The sequence below is a fragment of the Enhydra lutris genome, unplaced genomic scaffold (assembly GCF_002288905.1).
Source record: "Enhydra lutris kenyoni isolate GAN:26980312 unplaced genomic scaffold, ASM228890v2 scaffoldscaffold40, whole genome shotgun sequence".
NCBI classification, from domain to species: Eukaryota; Metazoa; Chordata; class Mammalia; order Carnivora; family Mustelidae; genus Enhydra; species Enhydra lutris.
In genome coordinates, this window is record NW_019154124.1 from 7,080,980 (window position 1) to 7,104,826 (window position 23,847).

General features: G+C 35.8%; 1 protein-coding gene across 2 annotated transcripts in view; it reads left to right on the forward strand.

Annotated features, from left to right (window-relative positions):
* Positions 1-23,847, forward strand: part of LOC111155289 (putative homeodomain transcription factor 2) — a 93,839-nt gene that overhangs the window by 63,518 nt on the left and 6,474 nt on the right. For both annotated transcript variants that reach the window (XM_022515428.1, XM_022515427.1), the window contains 8 exons: positions 685-840; positions 5,994-6,212; positions 12,757-12,885; positions 14,488-14,760; positions 14,967-15,098; positions 18,614-18,700; positions 22,532-22,687; positions 23,590-23,685. In XM_022515428.1, coding sequence (XP_022371136.1) covers positions 685-840; positions 5,994-6,212; positions 12,757-12,885; positions 14,488-14,760; positions 14,967-15,098; positions 18,614-18,700; positions 22,532-22,687; positions 23,590-23,685 — 1,248 coding nt within the window. The remainder of the gene's footprint in view (positions 1-684; positions 841-5,993; positions 6,213-12,756; positions 12,886-14,487; positions 14,761-14,966; positions 15,099-18,613; positions 18,701-22,531; positions 22,688-23,589; positions 23,686-23,847) is intronic.

Consider the following 23,847-nt stretch of genomic DNA (forward strand, 5'->3'; position numbering starts at 1 on the left):
GAATCCCTTACTCTGAATTTAGATTTTTGAAGCATTTAGCTCTCCGATAATGTGAGTCTCACATCAATATCATCACTCAACAGATTAGTTTTTAGTCATACAGCTTTCAAACACATTTTTAGCTATTTGTTACCTAGTAAAGTTATATGAGAGGAACATGAAAATAGCAATAAAACTTAAGCTCTGGGGCTCTCAATTTGAGAATTTCCAAAATCTGGAAGTCTCATACAAATTGATATGCACATAATGTTGTCTGTGTTACATATACAACTCCACTTCTTCCTGCCTTGTGTCATTATTAAATCATTGATGGCATTTGGGGTTTGTAGAAATACTATAATTAATTCATCTCCTTTTTCTCAGCTTCTTTTAAATAGTCTCTTTTTTACTTTTATCCTATTTTATATTCTTAATTTTCTAAGCTATTTCAAATCCTTTCCTGAACAGAAGTGTTACAGGACAGTATTTGACAAATGGCTGTTGAATTACTCTTAAAGTTGAAATAACAGTACAGTCACTAATGTAAGACATTTTTAAAGAAGATCAGGTAATACTACTCAATCACTTTGAGGTTTTTGAAGATATTTGAAGGTGTACCTGCATGTACATATAATTTAAAATTTTACAGTTTTAAAGCTACAGTCATAAATTATCAGTAATTCTCTTTGTGTACTCCCAACTTAGGATACTCAAAGGACAATAACAAATGTCTCTGATGAAGTCTCCAGTGAGGAAGGTCCTGAAACAGGGTACCCCTTACGCCGTCATGTGGACAGGACTTCTGAGAGCATTCTTCGGAACAGAAAGTCACACCATTATAAGAAACATTACCCTAATGAGGTATATACTTTATCCTTATGTATATGCATACATACCTATTTTATGAGTTACTAATTTACAACTTCTTTCAACAATTGAATATAATTATCGAAGTAAATATTTCCCATCAGTATCAATTATCTTGTTATATGATCTGGATTTATAGAGTAACAGTTTTAGATTTAGGTATTACACACGACAGAGTGCTACACATTGTATTCATTTTGTGCAATATCTCTGAAGACTCATACGTTCAGTTTGTTGTTTACTTTTTTTTTTTTTTAAAGATTTTATTTATTTATTTGATAGAGACCACAAGTAGGCAGAGGCAGGCAGAGAGAGAGGAGGAAACAGGCTCCCTGCTGAGCAGAGCGCCCGATGTGGGGCTCGATGCCAGGACCCTGGGATCATGACCCGAGCCGAAAGCAGAGGCTTTAACCCACTGAGCCACCCCGGTGCCCCTTGTTGTTTACTTTTAAAGATAGCCATCCTAGAGAGACTTTGTGAACTCCTGTGTTAGTCTTTTTCACAATTTGAAAGGCTTTATAGCTTCTGGATCATAGCAGAGTTATTCTAAGTGACTTTCTTCATGTTACTATCACTAGTTATTAAGTTGCCCATTCTATAAAATTCAATTCTTGTTTCTTCGATTCTGTCTTTATAAATATTTGTTTTTCTCTAAACAGTTTTATAACTTTATCACGTCTCTTGAAGTTATCACATCTCTTGAAACCATTTCAATAGAAAAAGAATTTCATTCAATTGTATTTTCAGTTTTTTATTCTAAGGACAGAACATTTCATTATCTCACTTGAAGGCAAATGTCACTTATGACACTTTTTTGATAAACATTGCCTTCTCTTTTTTAGACTGTATTAGAATTTTTTTTCTTGATGATGTAGGGCATCATTTGCAAATGATGATTTGAAAAATCATACATTATGCTGTGCTGGAGTGTGAATACCTTGATTGTTTTAAGCTGAGAAGAGTTACTTGTTCTTCATACAGTCTTCTCTGTGGTGGAATCTCTATGCAATCTTAGCGGTGACTGTGGCTGTGTTTCTTCTCTCAGTGGCTGCCATTAGACACAACTAATGCCACTGTGTCTGCTGATTGCCTTCACCGAGATCATCTGATATACTGTCCCCTGTTCCTTGTGAAATTCAGTCTTGTGAATTTCTCAGTCTTACACTAAGTACAGTCAGAAGCCAGTTTGTACTGGAAGGGATTTAGGGCCTTCTATAGAAGGAGGTCTTCACTCTCCAATAGATAAATTGTTTGGCTTTGAAGGTACTTTGCTAACCCCAGAATCTTTCCCTTCTTGGTTTGCAGCTATACGTTGTACTCTTGAGATTCTTGAAGGGCAGATCAGTATCCTACTGACCTTATCTCTTAAATAAATATGATGCCTAAAATCTTCTGGATTTCAAGCTAAGTAACACCGTTAATTAGCTAGTAGGCATTGATTGTTTTAAATGCTTTTTTTTTTAATGATGTAAAAGACTACCTAAAAATAAAACCTGGTCTTCAAATTCTTTATCTGCAAAGTAGGGAGCTTTAGACTAGAAAATATTTTAAAAGCTGCATTTCAGTTCAAGAAGATTTTGATTCTCAAATCAAGCTTAACCTCAGGGTATTTTAAAAAAGCAAAAGAATGGGGCGCCTGGGTGGCTCAGTGGGTTGGGCCGCTGCTTTCGGCTCAGGTCATGATCCCAGGTCCTGGGTTCGAGCCCCGCGTCGGGCTTTCTGCTCGGCGGGGAGCCTGCTTCCTCCTCTCTCTCTGCCTGCCTCTCTGCTTGCTTGTGATTTCTCTCTGTCAAATAAATAAATAAAATCTAAAAAAAAAAAAAAAAGGCAAAAGAAAAACTCCTTTGAAGAAGTAATATTGAGACAGGATAGAACAGTGTTGTAGTGTTTTTTACAACTTTATGTATTTATTATTCTGTTCACTTCAAATTACTGGTGATATTTTTCCTTTAAGGGTGAGACACAAAGAAAGCATGTTGGAAGGCACTTTGTGTCTGGGTAGAACTCGTGGTCTTCACCATAAATTGACTAGTTAGGGCACAGCCATTTGTTTTAAGCCTCCCGTATGTCAGTGTCTATAGATACACTTTTAGGGATTTTTAGTTTTTCTGGAAGAATCATCCAATCTTCTGGTGGTGTGGGAGTAGTAGATACTATACTAGGCAGCCGTGGTGTTTGGCATCAAGGGGTTTGGGGGTATGACGTGGTGATCTTGTCATTTAGTGTGTAGACTTTCACTTAACCCCCATTCCTTCTACCCCTCAACTCTCCCACCCCGACCCCTGCCCCAGTTTCTTCCCTTTTCTGCTATCTGCTGTGTATATCTGGTTGTCTTTTAGTCTTCTAGTCTCCTGGATGATGGTGGTGGAGTTATTTGATTATCTGGAATAAGAGGTATCCTGTGGAATTAATAACTTCCTTTAAGCATTTACCCTATTTCCTACTCTCTCCTGCTTTGTTTAACTCTACAAGTATCTTTCAGTTTTTGTTCCCTATTGAAACTTAGCTTTTCCTCTAATGGAGGTAGCATTTGTTGGGAAGCATAATGAAGAAACCATGGGCTTGGACTCAGAATGTTTAAGTGACTTTGGAAAAATTGTTTAACTTCTCTGAGTCTGTGTTTCTGTGTCTGTACAGTAGAGAGAGAAGACTGCCCACATCAGATTGTTAATATTAAATAAGATTATGCACAACTGCCTGGCACAAAGCATTGATGTTATAAATTCTTCTTCCCTTCAAATAATTTTTCTCCCCTTAATTCGCTCAGTTTTAACTATCTGTCTAAAGATTTAAAATAAGCAGACCGAACCAAATTAAATGATCTGTTAACTTGGCTATTTTCTTTAATCCAAAAATTTCTGATTTTTAGCCATTTTTCAGCAGTTTTTAGTGAAATTCAAAGTGACCATTAATCACCTAAATGTTACAGGCAAAATTCTGTTTGACATATAAGTGGTTATAAGTCATAAATTTTAGATTTTACATTTGTAAAGTGGCCCACTTATTAATCAGTATTTGACAAGATACTTTTATAAAGAAAGATATTTCCTTATCTCTGAAATCACCCATTAGTTTCAGTAAATAATCATAAGGCCTTTAATCTTGTGTTTCTGTATCTGATTAGCAAGTCTGCATCAGAAATTAGTCATAGATAATAAGTTAGCTTTACCAAAATTTTTTAAATTAGCGATTGTTTACTGGTTACTTAATACTTTCTGTACCTTACTATCTAATGAAAACAGTTGTGATAAAAACTGTGTATGCTTCAAGTACTCTGGTTGACATTAATGAATCAAACATTTTTGGAGTGCTTTTTATAAAACAAAGCAGACTCATTCTTACCTTTTTTCTTAAATTCTTTTCTTTGAAAACATTTTTACTTCTTGTTCAAACAACTAATTCTCCTCCCACAAATAAATCCCTAATCAACACACTAAATATATATTCATAGTATCCCATTCTAATATCAGTAAATTATCAATCACCTGTCTCATTCATTCAAGATATTTTGTTACGTATGGTAAAGGTGGCAAAAAAATTGGTTTTTGTCTTCCGTTGACTTACAGTGTATTTGAGAGTTACGACTTATTGAGAATATTAAATACATCAACATTTAATAACATAGTATTATAGATGCTGAATAGCAGTGTAAAATTTATTGTCATGAAAATAAATAATAATACCTCACTTTAGGGACAAAGGGAACACTCTGAATAGAAGGCTTCAAAACTAACATTTGTGGAGCCCCTGGTTTGTATTAAAAGCTACAGTCCTCATTTAATATTCAGTGTATCTTTAAGAAAATAGTTTTATCTCCCATTACCAGAAGATTAAACTAAGGATCAGAAACAAGGTAAGCCAGCTAGAAAGGGATAGAAATGGTCTTTTCCTGACACTTGGTGAGGAGGCTGTAAAGGAAGGTAGGATACAAGGTAGACACCTAATCAGAGGCTAGAGGGACAAAGAACCAGCTGTGTTTAGGGGCCAGGGAGTAGCCCAGTGTCACTGGAGGAGAAGGTTGTGGTAGGGACGAGTGGAGAACAAAGTCAAAAAGTAGCACATTTGAAGACAAGGCTGCTGGTGAAGGAGTTTGAACTTTATCCAGAAGAGTGATGGAAGCCAAAGAAGGACTTTGGTCAGAGGAAATGGGAAAACAAACAAACAAACAAACAAACAAAAAACCCAGCTCACTTTAGGAAGATTAATTTGGAAAGTAGGGAAGGCCTTTCAGATAGGGGTCAATTAGGAGGCTCTTTATAGCAAACAAGGCATGGATGATAAAGCTGGAACTCTGGTGATATCATGAGCAGAAGAAAGGGATACATCTAAAACATTTTAAAGGTAAAACTCACAATCTTAGTGACAGAGGATAAATCTGAAAATTTCAGCATACTTGGCTATAAGGATGGCTGTTACCATTCTTTATTCAGTAAAAGTTATTTTGAATTATTAAATGAAACTTTTACTCAAAAGTACTTATTTTGTACAATAACAACTTCTAGGAAAAAAGCAAATTGATTAGAAATTACCTAACTCGTGCCTTTTAGTTTTTCACTTCTGTACCATAGATTATCTCAAAAACATGAATTGACAATTATCTTCCTGGTATAGATTATTTATTAATTTTACATTAATTTATTGAACTTCTGTTTGAAAAACTAGAACAGTAGATACATGAGATCTACTCTTGCTAAAAAAAGAGAGTAAGAAAAAAAAAAAAGAGAGTAAGAAAATAACTCCATTAAACACATTAGTTAAGGTTGGTTAATATTCAATGATAATATAATACCAATATATATCCTGATAAAATAATAGCCATGCAAACCTAAGCTAGTCTCTGCCTGCCTGAATTTTGAACTTTGTATAAAAATTTAGGAGGAAACAGGCACAACCTTTGCATGCAAAACAGCACCTGAGCTGAGATGTGAAATCAAATAAATTTTTTTTTTTTTTCAAATATTGATATGAGGAAATTTTGTTACTCCTTAAAAACTAACATATTTTTAATGTTTGCTCTCTATTTCACTGTCATTTGACAGTGTGTTTGTTGTTGTAGCAAAAAGTAGCAATGTATGGATCTGATAGAATCCTTTGAGTTGGAAAGGGTACATAAATTGTATTAATGTCAAAGAATATCTTGATTTCAGGATGCCCCTAAATCGGGTACTAGTTGCAGCTCTCGCTGTTCAAGTTCCAGACAGGATTCTGAGAGTACAAGGCCAGAATCTGAAACAGAAGATGTATTATGGGAAGACTTGTTACACTGTGCAGAATGCCGGTCATCTTGTACGAGTGAGACAGATATGGAAAATCCTCAAATTAATCCAAGTGTGAAAAAAGAATATAGAGACGACCCTTTTCATCAGGTTGGTTTAAGTATTGGGTTATTTGGGGCTCTCAGTCCAGCGTTTTTGAATGTATGTACAAATTTTATAGAGGTGAAAAAAAGCTTACATCCAATTAAAATAGTATTCCTGTGATTTTTTTTTTTTTTTTTCTTCTGGCTTCATTGGAGCATAGAAGTTCAGTATTTATATTATGGTTGTATCTCTTACCTTGCAAACTTATGTTCCTGAGAAGTTGTTGGTAAATGGAGTTTTATAAGTCAGATTGTGTTTAGATGCATTAGTCCTTTTCTCATTCAGCATACTTCATGGTCATATCAGCACCCGTGGCCTTAACTCTACCTGTAAGGCCATAATTCACAAATCTATATCTCATGAGTATCAGATTTCTATCTCTCAATAGCTTTAGCAATGCTATCCAACAGAAATCTAACGAGAGTCACATACATAATTTTGAGTTTTCTGGTAGCCTCCTTTAAAATGTTTAAAAAGGTGAAATTAATTTTAATGTATTTCACTTAACCCCGTATATTCAAAATGTAGCCAGTATGAAAAATATTAATGAAATATTTTACTCTTTTTATACTACATCTTCAAATCTCTTGTGAGCCCTTTGAGCACATTTCATTTGGACTAGCCACTTTTCAAGTACCTAGTAGCAACCTGTGAGTAGGGTGCCGTATTGGACAGCACATGTCTATGCCATATCTTTTTTTTTAATGTCCCACCAGTATCTCAGATTTAACCAAACACCCCATCTTCCCTCATAAATCTGTTTTTCTTGTAGCTCTCAAAATCTTATTGAATAACCTCTTCATCCATCCACTCACCAGTCAGAAATCCATGGTCATTTAAAATTCTCACTCTTCCTCTTCTTTCTCTTATGTAACTTCTCATCAAATCCTAATAAAACCAACAACTAAGCTCTTAGAAAATTAAAGTAGGAGGGGAACTTACTTAACCTGCTAAAAGGTAGCTACCAAAGAACCTTCTAAAAACCTATCATATTTAATAATGAAATTTTAGGATTATTTCTATTAAATGCAGAAACATGTCAGAGATACCCAATATCTCTGCTTTTTCTCTCTCAAAATCCTACCAGTTATGTTTGTCTTTCTATCTGGTAGAACTTAGACTGATTTTAAGTCTACATTAAAGAGCAAAATGTTGAGCATAACTAAAACAATTTTGGAAACAGGGAGACTTCCCTTACTGCATATAAAAATTTACTTTAAAAGTATAGTAATTAATAAAGGTAGTATGGTATAGTTGTATGCTATGGCCTGAATGCCCAGCCCCTCCCACCTGTCAGTTCATATGGTGAGACCTAATGCCCAAGGTGATATTTGGAGATGGGGCCTTGGTTGGGGGTGATTAGGTCTTAAGGGTGGAGTGCCCAGGAGTAGGTTTAGTGCCCTAGTAAAGAGACCTCAGAGAGCTCCTTTGCCCCTTTCACCATGTGAGGCTACAGCAAAAAGAGGGTAGTCTTTGAACCAGGAAATAGGATCTCATCATACACCAAATCTGCTGGCACTTTGAAGTTCCCAGCCTTCAGAACTGTGAGAAATAGACATCTGTTGTTTCTAAGCCATCCAGTCCATGGTATTTTGTTAATAGCAGTCCAAGCAGACCCAAGGCAGTATGTAAACAAATAGACCAATGGGACAGAATAGAAAACCCTGAAGTAGTACATGTCTACATGGGTTCCTCTAATATATGACGTAAGTGACATTATGACCAGTGGGGAAAGGATGGACTCTTCAGTATATAGTTGTAGGTCGAATGATTACACAAAAATATATTCCAGATAGTTCCTAAATGTGAAGAAGCACATGTTAAATATTTACAAGAAAATATAGGAGAAAAATCTGTTACTCTTGGTAAGAAAAGAATATTGTATTTTATTTCATTTCATTTCATTTTATATTTTAGACAAGGTGAGTAGCAGGTGAGAGGGAGAGAGAGAAATAGAGTCCCAAGCAGGCTTCACGCCCAGCACAGATCCCAATGTAAGGGCTTGATCTCACAACCCTGAGATCATGACCTGAGCCAGAACCAAGAGTTGGTTGCTTAACCGACTGAGCCAGCCAGGCACCCAAAGAGAAGAATTTTTTAAAGAAGATACAAAAAACTCAAGCAAATATAAAAAATGAAGAGATTGATAAATTCGAATATCCTAAAATTTAAAAATCTGGGCTACAAATTAAGCCATAATCATTGTTAAAAGATAGGGAAATAGAATTGAGGGAATATTCTGGTCCCTACTCCCCGAGATGTGAGATATTTAAGTGTATGTGTACATAGGGGAAAACCAGGAGGGAAGGACTGAAGAGATACTGGAGAAGTTGTTGAGTGAGGTTTCTTAAAGTGCTGGAGGGAAAGCATATCTAGGAAGTTTTGCCTTCGATAAGTAGGAGAACACATCTGCTGCTGAGATAGGAGGAGGAGGAAGTGCACGGAGGAAAGTAGGATGCTTCAGGGTGCAGGAGGTCTTTTAACAATAAGTGAGATGATAGGATTGGGGGCTTGTAGATGGTGGTGAAGGCTTGAAGTTATCACTGGTGGGCAATGGAAAGTATGTGTATGCATGTATTCAAGTCAGTGAATGCATTCCATATTGCTGAGGGTCTAGCTGGAATCTGAAACCACGAATTTGTGGTTGCCAGTCCACACACTTGTGTGACGTTCTCTGGAATCTAGTTGTGGTAATAAGTAATAGCAAACATTTAAAAAGTATTCACTGTCTGGCAGGCACTGTGCATAGTAATCTTGATGCGTTATGTCACATAATTCTCACAACCTATGACAATGAGATGTATTTTGTATAGATTTATTTTGTAGATGAGAATCATTGAGGCTTGGAATTAAATAATGCGCCCAAAGTCACACAGTGTAGGTGCTCAATAAATAGTTGCTATTCAAGGGACAGGAGAGGCCAAGAAATAATGGATATGGTAAGCATCTAGATGTGTTAGATTGAGAACGAAACGAAGAAAGGACTATAGATTGAAGGATGGGTGTGTTCAGAAGTATTTTAGAATTGAAGTTTTGAGACACCCAGTAAGAGGAGCTGTGGTTGAAGACTCAGTTCAGAAGTTGACCAGTTCAGCGTGTTGACAAGGTCTAGGCCGTGGCCATGGGAGTAGCTGTAGGTCCCTGGATTTTAAGAAGTGAAGAAAACAGTGAGCAATCCATGAGAATAGGGTGTTGGATGAGTCATCTGGGTATTCACCTATGTCACTGAGCATAATAACTGGAATTGAAGTTTAGGAAAATGCCTGAGAGCTATTTTCCCAGTGATACCATAAAGAGGTGTAGAAGCAGGGACCATGTGTTCTTTTGCTCATTGTTGAATCACACAGTGCTTGGTACACAGTAGGTGTTTAAACAAAATTGGGTGAGTGAATGAAAGGAAATACATTTTTTTAATGCATGCTATCAGAATAAATTGACCCTAAATCTCTCATACCACTCTGTTCCTTTTCTGATAAGATTTTTAATGCTGTAGTCTGCATATTAATTATAGTATCATAGGCTTACGTTGCTTTTGCTTTTGGATTAAAGACTTGATTTTATACACATTATTCTCGGACTTCTAAAAAATAACATCAATATTTTCAATTTTAATAACAGCCAGGTAATGGAAATTAGCTCCCTTTAATGAAAAGCTACCAGTTTTTTTCTTATTTGAGGTCTATATTAGGTTTGGAGGACCGTTTTCTGCCCACCATAAAGACTGAAAAACCCCTCCTTAGGAAGAAACAATGAGCATTTGAATCCATGTGTTCTAGTTAGGATGTTACCAAATTTGTAGTTTTGTTTTGTTTGGCAATAGTAACTGAAACATTTCTACAGCAGAAAATTTCTCTCCTCTAGTCATGGCTGAGTATATGATAAAGTATGAAGCCATATTCAAGTGAAATTTATTTTTCAGTAGGCAAAGACAGATTTTAAGGGGTACAGCTCCCACAGGTAGAAACTCCATTAAAGCAGCTGTTGTGGTGAATCTACTTAAAACACGCCACCGTTTAATGTTAAGGTTTTGAGGCAGTTCTGAATGAACACAAAGCAAAGCAGTTGAGCTTTTGAATGAGGATAAAGAACAATCATTGAAAGAGTTCCAAATTTGGATTGAAAAACTTACTGAGAAGAATCTATGTGATAAAATTATAAAATGGAATTATTTTCTCTGATGTTTTCCTTGAGCCTTTTTGAAAAAAATGTTTCATGTAATGCTGTTCATACACTGTAGGCAGTACGTGTTTCAACAAGACTGCTGTTTCAGAATATATTTCACACAGATAAAGAGCTGGGTTTTTTGTTTTGTTTTGTTTTTGTTTTTCAATTAATTCTTTTTTAAAGGTACCAATTTTGGTTGCTCTCTTTTCTCCTGCCTCTGGCTTTCTACTAGAAGTAGGAAGATGGTATCAAATACTAGAGTAACTGCAAAAGCAGCTGGGCAAAATGAATACTTTTGGAAAGAGGGTGAAGAACTTATTGAATTCCTATTTCTCTCTCTAGATGGACCTTCTTGATATGCCTTGCTTCATGTAATTGGGAAGCCTTTAACTCACTGCTGACAAACTGAGAGTTTAAAAAGATTAGAAGCCTGTAAATCAGTGGTTGAAAACTTGCCTCTCAGACTGTACATTCTGTACACTGTATACACTGAAAGACTATTCACTTTCTCCCACTTGGTCCTGGCTTTGTAGTTCCATTCCATTTCATAATTAACTAGATTTCCTTGGAAAGTTTGATACATATTTTGGTACAAATTACTTCTTTCCTAACTAGAATATTGTGGAGTATTTTTGTAATTAAGTGGATAGGTAATAACTAGTATCTTACAGTTTTTAAGGCTCTCCAGTAGTGAAATATATGCTGTGATGGTTAATATATATTAAAATACTGTATCTTTGGAAAAAAGATAAAGTTTTAGAGGAAACTTCTTCATAGTCAAATGAACTACATGTAAAAGAGCTTTACCAATAATATGGCTACTCGCATTACATAAAGAAAATTAATGTATAAGTCAGAATGATAATTACTTTCCATATCTGTTTTCTTACATATTATTAAAGTGTTTTTTTATATCTTAAATCAAAATGAATCAATGCAGTTCTATTTTCCCTACAGGAAAATATTATATTCCTTAAGTTTTCAAAAACATCTTTACCATATTTTAATCACATTTTTATTCTTCAGAGAATAAATATAAGTAGATTCTTCTGTTCATTGTTAGAAGTTATTTTAATGAAATACATTGTATAAATTAGTTAGCAATACTGTAATGTAAATAGATTCATCCCATTTTGGGGGTCTATTTTTTTTTCTTTTTTTAAAGATTTTATTTATTTGACGGAGAGATCACAAGTAGGCAGGCAGGTGGGGGGGGGGGGGGGGGGGGGGAGGGGGCCGCCTGGGGGGGGGATCAGGCTCCCTGCTGAGCAGAGAGCCCGATGCAGGTCTTGATCCCAGGACCCTGAGATCATGACCCGAGCTGAAGGCAGAGGCTTAACCTACTGAGCCTCCCAGTTGCCCCTGGGGTCTATTCTTTTAATGTTAACTTCTCTTATCAATATCTGATAATGTAAAGATTAGTGTATTAATTTTATTGCTATCTTTAATCTCCAACTATCCTATTTTTGAAGTTTTATTAATTTTTTTAAAGGTTTTATTTTTAAGTTATCTCTGCACTCAAATGTGTGCCTCAAACCCACGACCCCCACATCAAGAGTCACACGCTTCATCTACTGAGCCAGCCAGGAGCCCTGCAGTTTTATTTTTTTAATTATAAAGCTAAAACAAACAAAACAACCCCCAAAGTTAAACATCTGATTCTTTTATTAAGGCTTTCAATTTTTCTTTTCTCTCTCTATTCTTGAAATGTTGAGAGATGTTTTATCCTTGGGAAGGTACTTCTAGTTCCATGTGTTTCTATTTGCAACATTTACTCTAAGGAAAAAAAAAAGTTAAACTGATTCTTTGGGGAATTGCTAGATTAAAATATCAGAAAAGTAATTAAATCAAATACTGAGGCTGAGGTGTGAGGGAGAGTCTCTTGCAGGATGAGATGTATCACCATTTAGTCTTTCAAAGAGGTTAAATTTTACCTGTCATGTGCTTTTGTATTGAATGACCATAAGCTGGAGAGTCAGTAATATGAACAAACTGGTATCCATTTGTCTTGGAACATTAGTATATTAGTAGCTATGTGAACAGATTGACAACTGAGTGCTTTTGCTGACTCATTTTACAGGATTTTTGAACAGTAGCTTGCCTAATACCTGTTATAGGACGTTCTTAACTTACACATTTTTTATAACTGTAATTTCTTATGCCCACTGCTCAATGTATATACTAACCAATATTAAGATAGAATTTTAGTGTCGCTGATATTGGGTGTGTGTAGATACACATATACCCATGTTCAGATATATATATGTTCTATTTATAAAATATATATGTATTCACCAGTTTTTTTAGTGTCACTTATTTATGGATTCACTTATTTCTCTTTATTTTTTATTCATGGATTCACTTATTTCTGTTTATTTTTTCATAGAGTCATTTGCCCTGGCTCCATAGTTCCCACCCGGGATTAGAAAAAATCAGTGCTATCGTATGGGAAGGCAATGACTGTAAGAAAGCAGACATGTCTGTGCTTGAAATCAGCGGAATGATAATGAACAGAGTGAGTTTTTAAATTCTGTCCTTTTAGTTCAAGAATAAGACAGCGATTGTTAATATATTAAATAATTACTAGGAGGTTGTATTTACAACTTACCTCAATTCTTCAACCTGAAAAAGACTGTTACTTGTATTTGGCGTTGTGATTTAAATGGTGAGTTATCACCAAACTACTGTTTGGTGCTGTTTTCATTCTTCTAACGAAGAGTAGATGGTACAATCTAAAATTTTCTTTTGTTATTCTTTCTTTGCTTTTCATGGGTCAAACTGAGGAGCTGCTACATACACAAGTGTTGATGAAGGCTTATTTTCTCCTGTATCATTCCTCCTGCTTCATTTATTTATGAGTACACCAAAAGTTCAAATAGAATATTTGTCTTCATACTTGCTTGCTCACTTAAATAGATAGAAGTAATGCAGCTAGTGGTGTAAAAATCTTGAGTAGTTTGAGGAGGTAGAGTACAAAAGCTATGGGTTTTAATTTGCATTTCTATTAAATTGTGTCTTTTATCAGATCATCACAGTTTTTAAATTTTACCTGATTCCTCTGGACAGCTAGTCATGATTTAACTTGCAATTCTAAATTTCTTATCTGTTACGTGACAACTATGATGCATGCTTTCTGAATGACAGAAATTAAAGTAACTGCTCTAGAAATTGATCTCCTTCCTATTACTTTTGCAGAAGTCTCTGGAGATTTGGATCTAGTTGGTTTTCCATACCTTAACTGCCTGTGAACCAGCAGGTCATTTACAGAATGTTTAATATGATGATAAAAGTTAGCTGGTATTTAAGATCCCTCATAGACCTACCAGTCTTATATTTCCACTTAACTTTTCTATAATTCCCTTTTCCCCCCCTTTCTTAATCCCCCCCATACTCTTATCTTCTAAAAAGGTTTTAGAGTTTAAGGAGATATCTATTTGTATTTTGAGCTATTTGAAGAAAAACACAAATTGCAAATTTATCAAATAAGTAGAATCCTTGATTTTTCTTTTTATGAATTGAGCTTAAGTAGATGTGAGATCTTCTCATTCTTTTTAATATTAAAGTGTCTATGGGGGCGCCTGGGTGGCTCAGTGGGTTAAGCCGCTGCCTTCGGCTCAGGTCATGATCTCGGGGTCCTGGGATCGAGCCCCACATCGGGCTCTCTGCTCAGCAGGGAGCCTGCTTCCTCCTCTCTCTGTCTGCCTCTCTGCCTGCTTGTGATCTCTCTCTGTCAAATAAATAAATAAAATCTTAAAAAAAAAAAAAATAAAGTGTCTATGAATATTTCTAACTTTTGAAATAATGAGGTACATAGAATTTTTTTTTCCAGATCTAGGTAAGACCAACATAGTTTATCCTTTTGCAACTATTTAATGAATTAGAAATCTGATAATGAGCTATTTTTAAAAAACGAAGACATAATGGCTTACAGTTTCCCTGTAGTATGCTCTCCAAACATTGAGTCAATTTAAATTTCATTATTTGTATATTAAAACTCATATATTTTAACAAAATGTTTCATATGGCTGTAAAAAAAATAATGCTTGATAGGAGCTCATTTTACTGTAGATAAGATTTGTGCATCTTTTTCTTTCTTTTTTTCTCTCTTTCTATAAAGGTGAACAGCCATATACCAGGAATAGGATACCAGATTTTTGGAAATGCAATCTCTCTGATCCTGGGTTTAACTCCATTTGTTTTCCGACTCTCCCAAGCTACAGACTTGGAACAACTCACAGCACATTCTGCTTCAGAACTTTATGTGATTGCATTTGGTTCTAATGAAGATGTCATAGTTCTTTCTATGGTTATAATAAGTTTTGTGGTTCGTGTGTCTCTTGTGTGGATTTTCTTTTTTTTGCTCTGTGTAGCAGAAAGAACTTACAAACAGGTGGGTATAATACAGAATTCTTAATAGAGAATATTTTATCCTTTTCATATTTAAAGAATTCCTGAAGTATTTTAGTATTTCATTAAATCATTTTGACCTAATTATTTTCCTGTTTTGTTTTTGTAGTACTTAAAACATATTTTGTCAATTTTTGTTTTTCTGTGGTAATCTACTTGAAAATTAATACATATCCTAATCTTTTTTAGCGATTACTTTTTGCAAAACTCTTTGGACACTTAACATCAGCAAGGAGGGCTCGAAAATCTGAGGTTCCTCATTTCCGTTTGAAGAAAGTACAGAATATAAAAATGTGGCTATCTCTCCGGTCCTATCTTAAGGTAGAATGATGGTGATAAAAGTTCTCTTAGCATGCTTACTCCCTATGAGAGTTTTAGTCTTTTTGTCAATATGCATGTATATCTAAATGTATAGTCACCTGAGTACTAACGTGGTGGTGCTATGTGGCCGTACTTAGTGTTCTTTTCATTCCATATGCAGAAACCCAAAATCGATGTTTAACTGGTTCTTTCTTTTTTTCTTTTTTTTTAAAGATTTTATTTATTTATTTGACAGACAGAGATCACAAGTAGGCAGAGAGACAGGCAGAGAGAGAGGAGGAAGCAGGCTCGCTGCTGAGCAGAGAGCCCAACGCGGGGCTCGATCCCAGGACCCTGGGATCATGACCTGAGCCGAAAGCAGAGGTTTAACCCACTGAGCCACCCAGGTGCCCCTAACTGGTTCTTTCTAGTAAAATACCTGAGGTCTAAAAGGCTTAAATACATTTTAGGTAGATTATTCAAGATCAGATTATCCTAAATATATCTTTTTTTAAATTATTTCTTAATCGAAGCATAGTTAACACACAATGTTACATTAGTATCAGGTGTACAACGTAGTGATTCACCTTCTTTCTATGTTACTCTATTCCTACCACCAAGTGTGGCTACCATCTGTCATCATACAGCACTATTACAATACCATCAACTGGGGCGCCTGGGTGGCTCAGTGGGTTACAGCCTCTGCCTTCAGCTGAGGTCATGATCCCAGGGTCCTGGGATCAAGCCCCACATCGGGCTCTCTGCTCGGCAGGGAGCCTGCTTCCTCCTCTCTCTCTGCCTGCCTTTCTGCCTACTTGTGATCTCTGTCTGTCAAATAAATAAAATCTTTTTAAAAAATTATTAAAAATTTAAAAAAAAAATACCATCAACTGTATTCCCTAATCTTTGCCATCTATTCCTGGGACTTACTCATTTCATAACTGGAAGCTGTATCTCCCACTCTCCTGTACCCATTTTGACCATCCTCTCACCCGCCTTCCCTCGGTCAACCATGTTTGTTCATTGTATTTATAGGTCTGATTCTGCTTTTTGCTTGTTTATCCATATGTTTTGTTTGTTTAGGTGTGACATCTTTTTTTTTGTAAATCTCACCAACTTCTACTCATTAAAAAGCTTAAAAGATTTTGTTTGTACCTAGAATGGTTATCAGAAACCAGCAGAGGGAGCCCACTGCTTAAAAAAAGAATTTTTAAAAACTAATCAATGAGTAGCCTCACTGAAGTGGCCTATTACTATTAGCTTGTAAAATATTTTATTTTATAAAATAAATATTAGCTTTTAAGTTAAGCCATTCTTTTCATGCTGTTCTTTTCCTTTAATCTTTTAAAATAACTTCCCTAATTATGGAAGTAAGATATAAAAATGCAGGAGGGAAATGGGAAACATCTAAATTAGGTTTAGGAAAGCACTTCTGAGAATTATTTCTTTGCTGCATTAAGACACAGTGATTTTCATTATTCATGGAGTAATCAGGTCTTAAAGTTGACCCAAAGACCAGAAACCCTCTGATATACCTAGATCTGTACTTTTTTTTGAAGTAACAATGAAAGAAGTAAACAACAAACAACTTTGCACTATTTGTCTAACCTTCTATTTAAAAAATTCGTTATTCTGTTCATTGATTAAACTTGTTAGTCTCCACTGGGAAATGCTAGAAATTGGCTTTCATTATTTTGCCCACTGTGGCTTTTCTATTGTATGGAGGGATAAATACCATCTTTGTTATGTAGCTTAGTAAGAAGCCACCTGGAATTCCTCATTATCAACCTTAAGGAGGTCTTGCATTCTTTTGTATATTGTTTTGCTTTATTCAGTAAGCATTTATATATCGTTAACCATGTAATATCCACTACTCAGGACACGGAAGTCTCCGTAGCTTTAGGAGCTTATATTTCAGCGAGGGAAACACCTAGCCCTAGACCTAGGAATTATCCTTGGTAGTCACTTCCCTCTCTTACATTTCCAACATCCAACTTACCACCATTTCCTACCTTTTCTACTTCCAAAATATACCTTGGGTCCATTTGATGAAGTTCTAGAATATAGGTGAGGTTCCGTGGGATGAGGTCCGGAGCTGATGACCAAGAAAGAATTCTTGAGACATCTTTGGTGCAAAATGGTGGTATATTAAAGTACGGGGACAGAACCTGAGGGCAGGAAGAGCTGAGGCCCCGGGGTTGTGAGGGGTAGCAGGTTATGTACCATGGGGGCGGGGGAAGTAGGGAAGAGGGAGGTTTCAGTAGAACTTTCATATGCTAAAGAGAACCTACAAGATACCAGTTACCAGAGGCCTTGCCATTGCCAAGGTCATTCTGCCCTTTTTAGCAAGCTATTAAGATAGTTGGGAGATTCCTAAAGAATGTCATAATCTGTCCCACCCAGGAGTGGGGGTGGGGGTAGGTTGCCGGGTGTCAGCTTTTGCTTTGTCCTCAGCCAGCCTTCTGTTCCCTCATCACATTTGCTTCTTTGTTTTCCTATCTCACACCCCCACCCCACCCCCACTGAAACTGTCGGATCATCTGCTTTGGGCTGCTATAGTTGTCTGTTTCTTTGGCCTCCCTGCATTCAGGTTCCCTCCTTCCAGTACATTACTCAAGTCTGCCACCAGTGATCTTTTCGAAATGCAGACTTTGTCATATAATTCTTAAAAACTCCTTGGAGTTTCTCCGTAGCTCTTAAGCTGAAGAGCAAAATCTGATTAGGGCCTATAGTGCCCTTCATGACCTAGCTCTTGAGGATAGCCTCTCTCTCGTTTGATTTTGAAACATTTTCCCCTCTCCATTCCAGCCATATTAGACTGCTTCAGTTCTGTAATTGCAATATTATTTTTCCTGTTTCATGCTCTTGCACTTGCCCTTCCTTCTGCCAGGAACACTGCCATGTGCCATCGTGCCCTGGCACCTTATTTTGGCATAAATACCACTTTATTAGGGAGATCTTCCTAGGCAATCTTCCTAACTTGATTAAGAGTTAGGAGTGTGAGCTGGGAAAGATCTCCCTAAGGAAGTGATATTTACACCAAATTCCCTACCAGTTTTCTCAAGCATCCTTTACCTTTACTTTAATAGCACTCATTACAATTGATCGCATAGATCTGTGGTTATAAGCTTGATGTCTGGCTCTCGGCTAGTACCTATGAAGGTAAGGACCAGGTCTGTTTTGTTCTCTGCTGTATTTCCAGTACCTGACACAGGGCCTCATTCTGAGCAGGTGCTCAAGAAACATTTGTTCAATAAATGATTAGTGTTTGACAAAATATTTGGAATGAAATGAAATGAAAAATGTGGAAATTATGCCAAGAAGTCCAGGCTATGTGTTCACCGGCTTCACTGTATTGCAAATCCTCAGGAAATAATAACACTTGGTAATTAAAATTCATCTGACAAATTAGGTATATTTTCGACATTGTAAGTTACGATCAACCTGCAGGGATGGATCAACACTTTAATTGAAAGCATGGAATTAGCTCCTAATTAGTAAATATATTTAAAAGTGTTTTCCCTTTTTTTCCCCAGCGTCGAGGTCCTCAGCGATCAGTTGATGTAATAGTTTCATCTGCTTTCTTGTTGACTATATCAGTTGTGTTTATCTGTTGTGCCCAGGTGAGTTGACTTGCCCAATGTGTAAAAATGAGATAATCACAGCTCTAATTATTTAGCTCCATAAGGCTTTCTAATAATAAACAACCAAAGTAATAATACTTATGAGCCTAGTTATACAGGTTTTAAAATTGACTTTTTGCCTTCATCTTTTTTTCAGTAGAATGAATAAATGGGTCTATTCATCTCTGTGTCATGAACAGTGGCTGGCATATTCTCAGATGTCTGTTGATTGAATATATAGTAATTAGTTTTTATCCACCATTCACTTGGTTATCTTTATTTCCCAAAACAAACTTGTGAGTAACTAGAATTATGAGATTGTTTCAGACTGTTTTTCATGAATCTCTGCTTTATTCACATTTAAGATTTTTTTTTTTTTTTTTTTATTTGACAGACAGATCACAAGTAGGCGGAGAGGCAGGCAGAGAGAGAGAGGAGGAGGAGGCAGGCTCCCTGCCGAGCAGAGAGCCCGATGTGAGGCTCGATCCCAGGACCCTGGGATCATGACCCGAGCCGAAGGCAGAGGCTTTAACCACTGAGCCACCCAGGCACCCCTTTATTCACATTTAGTATTAATTCTTTCATTTTTTATCTGGATTGTCACTGTGCCTTGACTGCCTCAGGCTCTGAAAAAGAACTCTCATTGTCCAAGATTAGTCAGGAAGCACAGAAATATCTCAGGCTATTCTAGGTTATAAAATTAAACTTCCATTTCAAGTAATATGACATACTAGATTATCTGAAGGTTCTTACGCTTTAAAGCACTATATAATGCTGGGGGGGGGAGCCTCAGCTTTTTAATATACATCTATAAACTTTTTAATATACATATTACATACATACCTGAGTTTATAAGACAGTAAGAGGCCAAACATGAAGATAAAATTTAAAAACAGAGTAATTAAGTATATGCGTTAATCCTGTGGCAGCCCTTGGATATAAAGTGAGGTACGTTGTCAATCTTAATATCTTAGAGACTTGAGATTTTATGCCCAGAGAGGACAGAAGATGAGGCCTCAGCCTGCATACCTCCTTATACATGATACCCCTTTAAAGGACTACAGTCTCAGTGAAAAGGTAGAATAAGAAAAACAACATGCTCTCCAGCACAGGAGGACAATAAGAAAGTTCATCTGACTCTCTGCCTGGACTGACAAGAATGGGGGGGATAAGTTTCTCCTCTAAGAATATATAACCATAGGTCATCCCTTATTATAGATTCAGGGTTTAAATTGCACATTACATGCAATTTAAAGGTTACACTATAACCTCGGTGTCAAGAAGTTAATATGAAAAGTGGTCCTAGTTCCTGGATACCCGGAAACATGGCAGAAGCAAAACCAAGATTGTTCTTGGGGGGATGTGTCTTCAACTTAAGCCTCCTAGGATTTCCACAGATGAAGCCCCTTCAGGTTTCAGAACACTGAAGAGGCAGTCCATGTGAGTGAGTCAACAGATCGCCAAACACTGGGATTAGACCTCCAGCTACCTCAGATGATAGACTGATCAGATAGGAACTCTAAGATAAAGACATGGATAACACTATGGAAAAAAGACAGATTTGAAAAAGAACTGACAACACTTCAGAGAAATGAAAAATATAGTTAGTGACATTTAAAACACAGTAAACAATAAATAGCAGATTTGAGGACAGTGAAAAATAGTGAATGGGAGATGGTAGAAGTTACCCAGAATATAGGACAGAGATAAAGAGATGGAAATATGAAAAGGACATTGAGACAGATGAAAGAGCCAATGAATATCTGGTAGGAATTCTAGATGGAGAGGAGAAGGAAAGCATTATTTGGAGAGAGAATGGCTAAGAGTTTTTCCATATTGATGAAACACATTAATTTCAGATTTAGGAAGCACAGCAAGAACGAAAAGGAGCAAAAGTAAATCCACAATTAGACATATTGTGGAGAAACTGCAGAATACCAAAAACAAAGAGAAAAATTGTAAAAGCAACCAAGAGGAAAAGACTGATTTCTGTACTCAAAATTCCTTATGGCATCTTCCATGTTTAATTTTCACGTTCCCGGAGTACATGCTGTAGTGGTTCTGACTCTTAGGAACATAAAACCTTTCTGAGCCTATCATCATAGACACATGGAACATAATAGCTTTGGAAGGTTTTGAATGTAGGATAGAAAAAGCTACTGCAGGCAAATACTAGCCAAAAGAAAGCTGGTGAGTTCACATTAGTATTAGCTGAAATAGACTATATTAAGTATAAGGGATAAAAGGAACCTTGACAAAAATTAGAAGAAGAATTTATCAGGAAGATTTAATAATTCCCAGCTTGCATGCATGTAATCACATAACTTCAAATATATGTATAGACAGCCAAAATTAATAGCACTAAGATAAGAAATTATAGAAAAAAACCTCATTGGGAGGTCTCAACATATTTCTTTCAGTAAATGATAGATTAAACTGACAAGAAAATAAAATGAAGATATGTATGTAAACAACAGTTAAAATTTTGTTCTAAAATTAGAGAATACATATTCATTTCAGACACAAGGACAGTTTATAAAACTTTCCCATGTACCTGGACAAAAGTAATTCTCAGCTCAGACCGTATAGGCCACTTGATCTAACTAATGCAGTTACAGTAGGAAACAATGACAGCAGCAAGAAAACTCATACAGTTGGAAATTTTAAAACATACAAATAATAAGTATTTAAAAAGAAAAAGTACAGTATATTTAACCATAAGCTACTGGCACAGTTAAGAAGCTTTTTTTTTAAGAATGCTAATATAAGTTAACTTTATATCATTAAAGTGGAAAGCTTTGGTGGACGATTTTGTACATATGCATAATTTATTAAAACTGACTCAAAACATAATTGAAAATCTGAGGAAAACTATAACTATAAAGCAGCAGTGATTCAGTTAAAAATTTGCCACCAACAAAAATCCTCTAGACCCATGTGGTTTCACAGTTGAATTTTGCTAATTATTCAAATAAACAGCTAATTCTATTTTTTTAAAGATTTTATTTATGTTAGAGAGAGCACAAGCAGAGGGGAGGAACAGAGGGAGAAGCAGACTCCCCGCTGAGCAGGGAGCCTGATGTGGGACTGGATCCCATGACCCTGAGATCTTGACCTGAGCCAATGGCAGATGCTTAACAAGTGAGCCACCCAGGTGCCCCTAAACAGCTAATTCTAATCCTACACAGAACATCTAGAGAATAGAAAAAAAGGAATATTCCCCAACTAATTTTAGGTGACTAACAGAATCTTGGTACCAGTTGATTAGAGAGAGAGTACGAAAATGGAAAACTATGAATTTTCCTTGTTAACGTCAATGCAGAAGACTAGCAAGATGAAGCCAGCAACTTAATAAATATGCCATGACCAGTATAGTTTATCCCTGGAATGCAAAGACTTTTAACTTGGAAAATCCCTGAATCTGGTTTGAGCTCCTTTAGTCGATTTAAAGGAGGAGAAAACATCTGATCATCTCAACAGATGCAGAAAACAAATTGGTGAATTTCAGTGGATATTCATAATACTGGCAAGTACTGTTCTTAATCTGATAAAGTATATTTTTCAAATATTAGAGCAGACATTGTTCATATGATATTTATTACCTTATGGGTATTTACTTTAAATTAGGAATAAGACACTTACCCTCTCCAGTCATGGGTTTTGATTATATGTTTTATGTGTTTGAAATATTCCATAATAAATGTGGAATGTTTTTAAAATGTACTACTACATTCATGATTCATTTGTATGAAACAAAATGTTACTTCCTTTTGAAAAGAAATTGTTTGAATCATATTGCTGCTTCCTGTTGCCTTTTTCATACACTTTTAGTTGCTCCATGTGCACGAGATCTTCCTTGATTGTCACTACAATTGGGAGCTAGTAATCTGGTGCATCTCGTTAACGCTTTTTCTCCTAAGATTCGTTACCCTTGGATCAGAAACAAGTAAAAAATATAGCAATACCTCAATATTACTTACTGAACAGGTGAGAATGCATGTTTATTCTCTTACAAGTATAATGTCTATAATCTACATATTAAACTACAAATTTTTTCATTTACTTCAAGTTTTTTAGGAACCTGTTGTTAGATTGCATTTGTGTACAAAGCAAAACTTGAAGTTTGATAGAACACAAACCTCATCTTCAGTGCTCCTGACTTGATGCAGATTTCAAATCTAATCTGCTGTTTTTCTGTTGCACTTTTATTTGACAAGAGGGAAGTACTATTTATAGAAATGATGAATTTTAAACCATTAGTGGGATATATTTGCTTTGCAGTGTGGCACAGCCATATTTGAATAAGTATGAATTTTTATTCAATGGGAAGGGTAAAGCATAATAGTTTTGATGGTTAACTTTATTTTGTGTGAATTTGGTTAACAGTTTCCTTACCATTTCATAGGAATTATTCAAAGAAACTTACAGCCAACGAAAACTTTTTTAGTATTTTTTTCAAGGATAGTTTGATTTTAAAAAATTGGTAAGCCTGTTACAGGAGCTCAAACAGAAAGGGGAGAGGGAAAAACCAGCCAGCTGATTTCCTTTACTCCAGTTCTCACTCATTCTTTAGGTTGCTTTGGCTCTGGGACTAAAGTGTTTCACCTGTTATTAAATAATGACATCTAGTTTGCCTTTCTTATGTCAGCTTTCACTATACTTGAAAAGTTTAAAAAAGTCCTTGATTTCTTATTATAAAATACCATGTTTATTGTAGGGAATTTGGGCTATACAGTACAGTATGAAGGAGAATATTAATGTCTTTTGTTATCTCAATCGCCAGAGAACTGCCGTTAATATTTCAGTAACTATCTTTCACTTGCTTTTAAAAATGAGTATCTGTTGTAATTTTAAGTATTTTTAACTACTTTTTCCTTTTTTATAAAAAGATAAACCTCTACTTGAAAATGGAGAAGAAACCTAATAAAAAAGAGGAACTGACACTAGTGAATAATGTTTTAAAGCTGGCTACTAAACTGCTAAAGGTAAAAATAAATTGAAAATGGATATAATGTAGAATATGCTGTTCTGGCACTATATCTGAGTCTTCTGTGCAGATCCTACCTTGTGTTTGGTTTTTATGATTGTCCAGATGGTTTCCAAATTATATTTGACCACATTTATGCCATGAGTCACATCCCAATCAT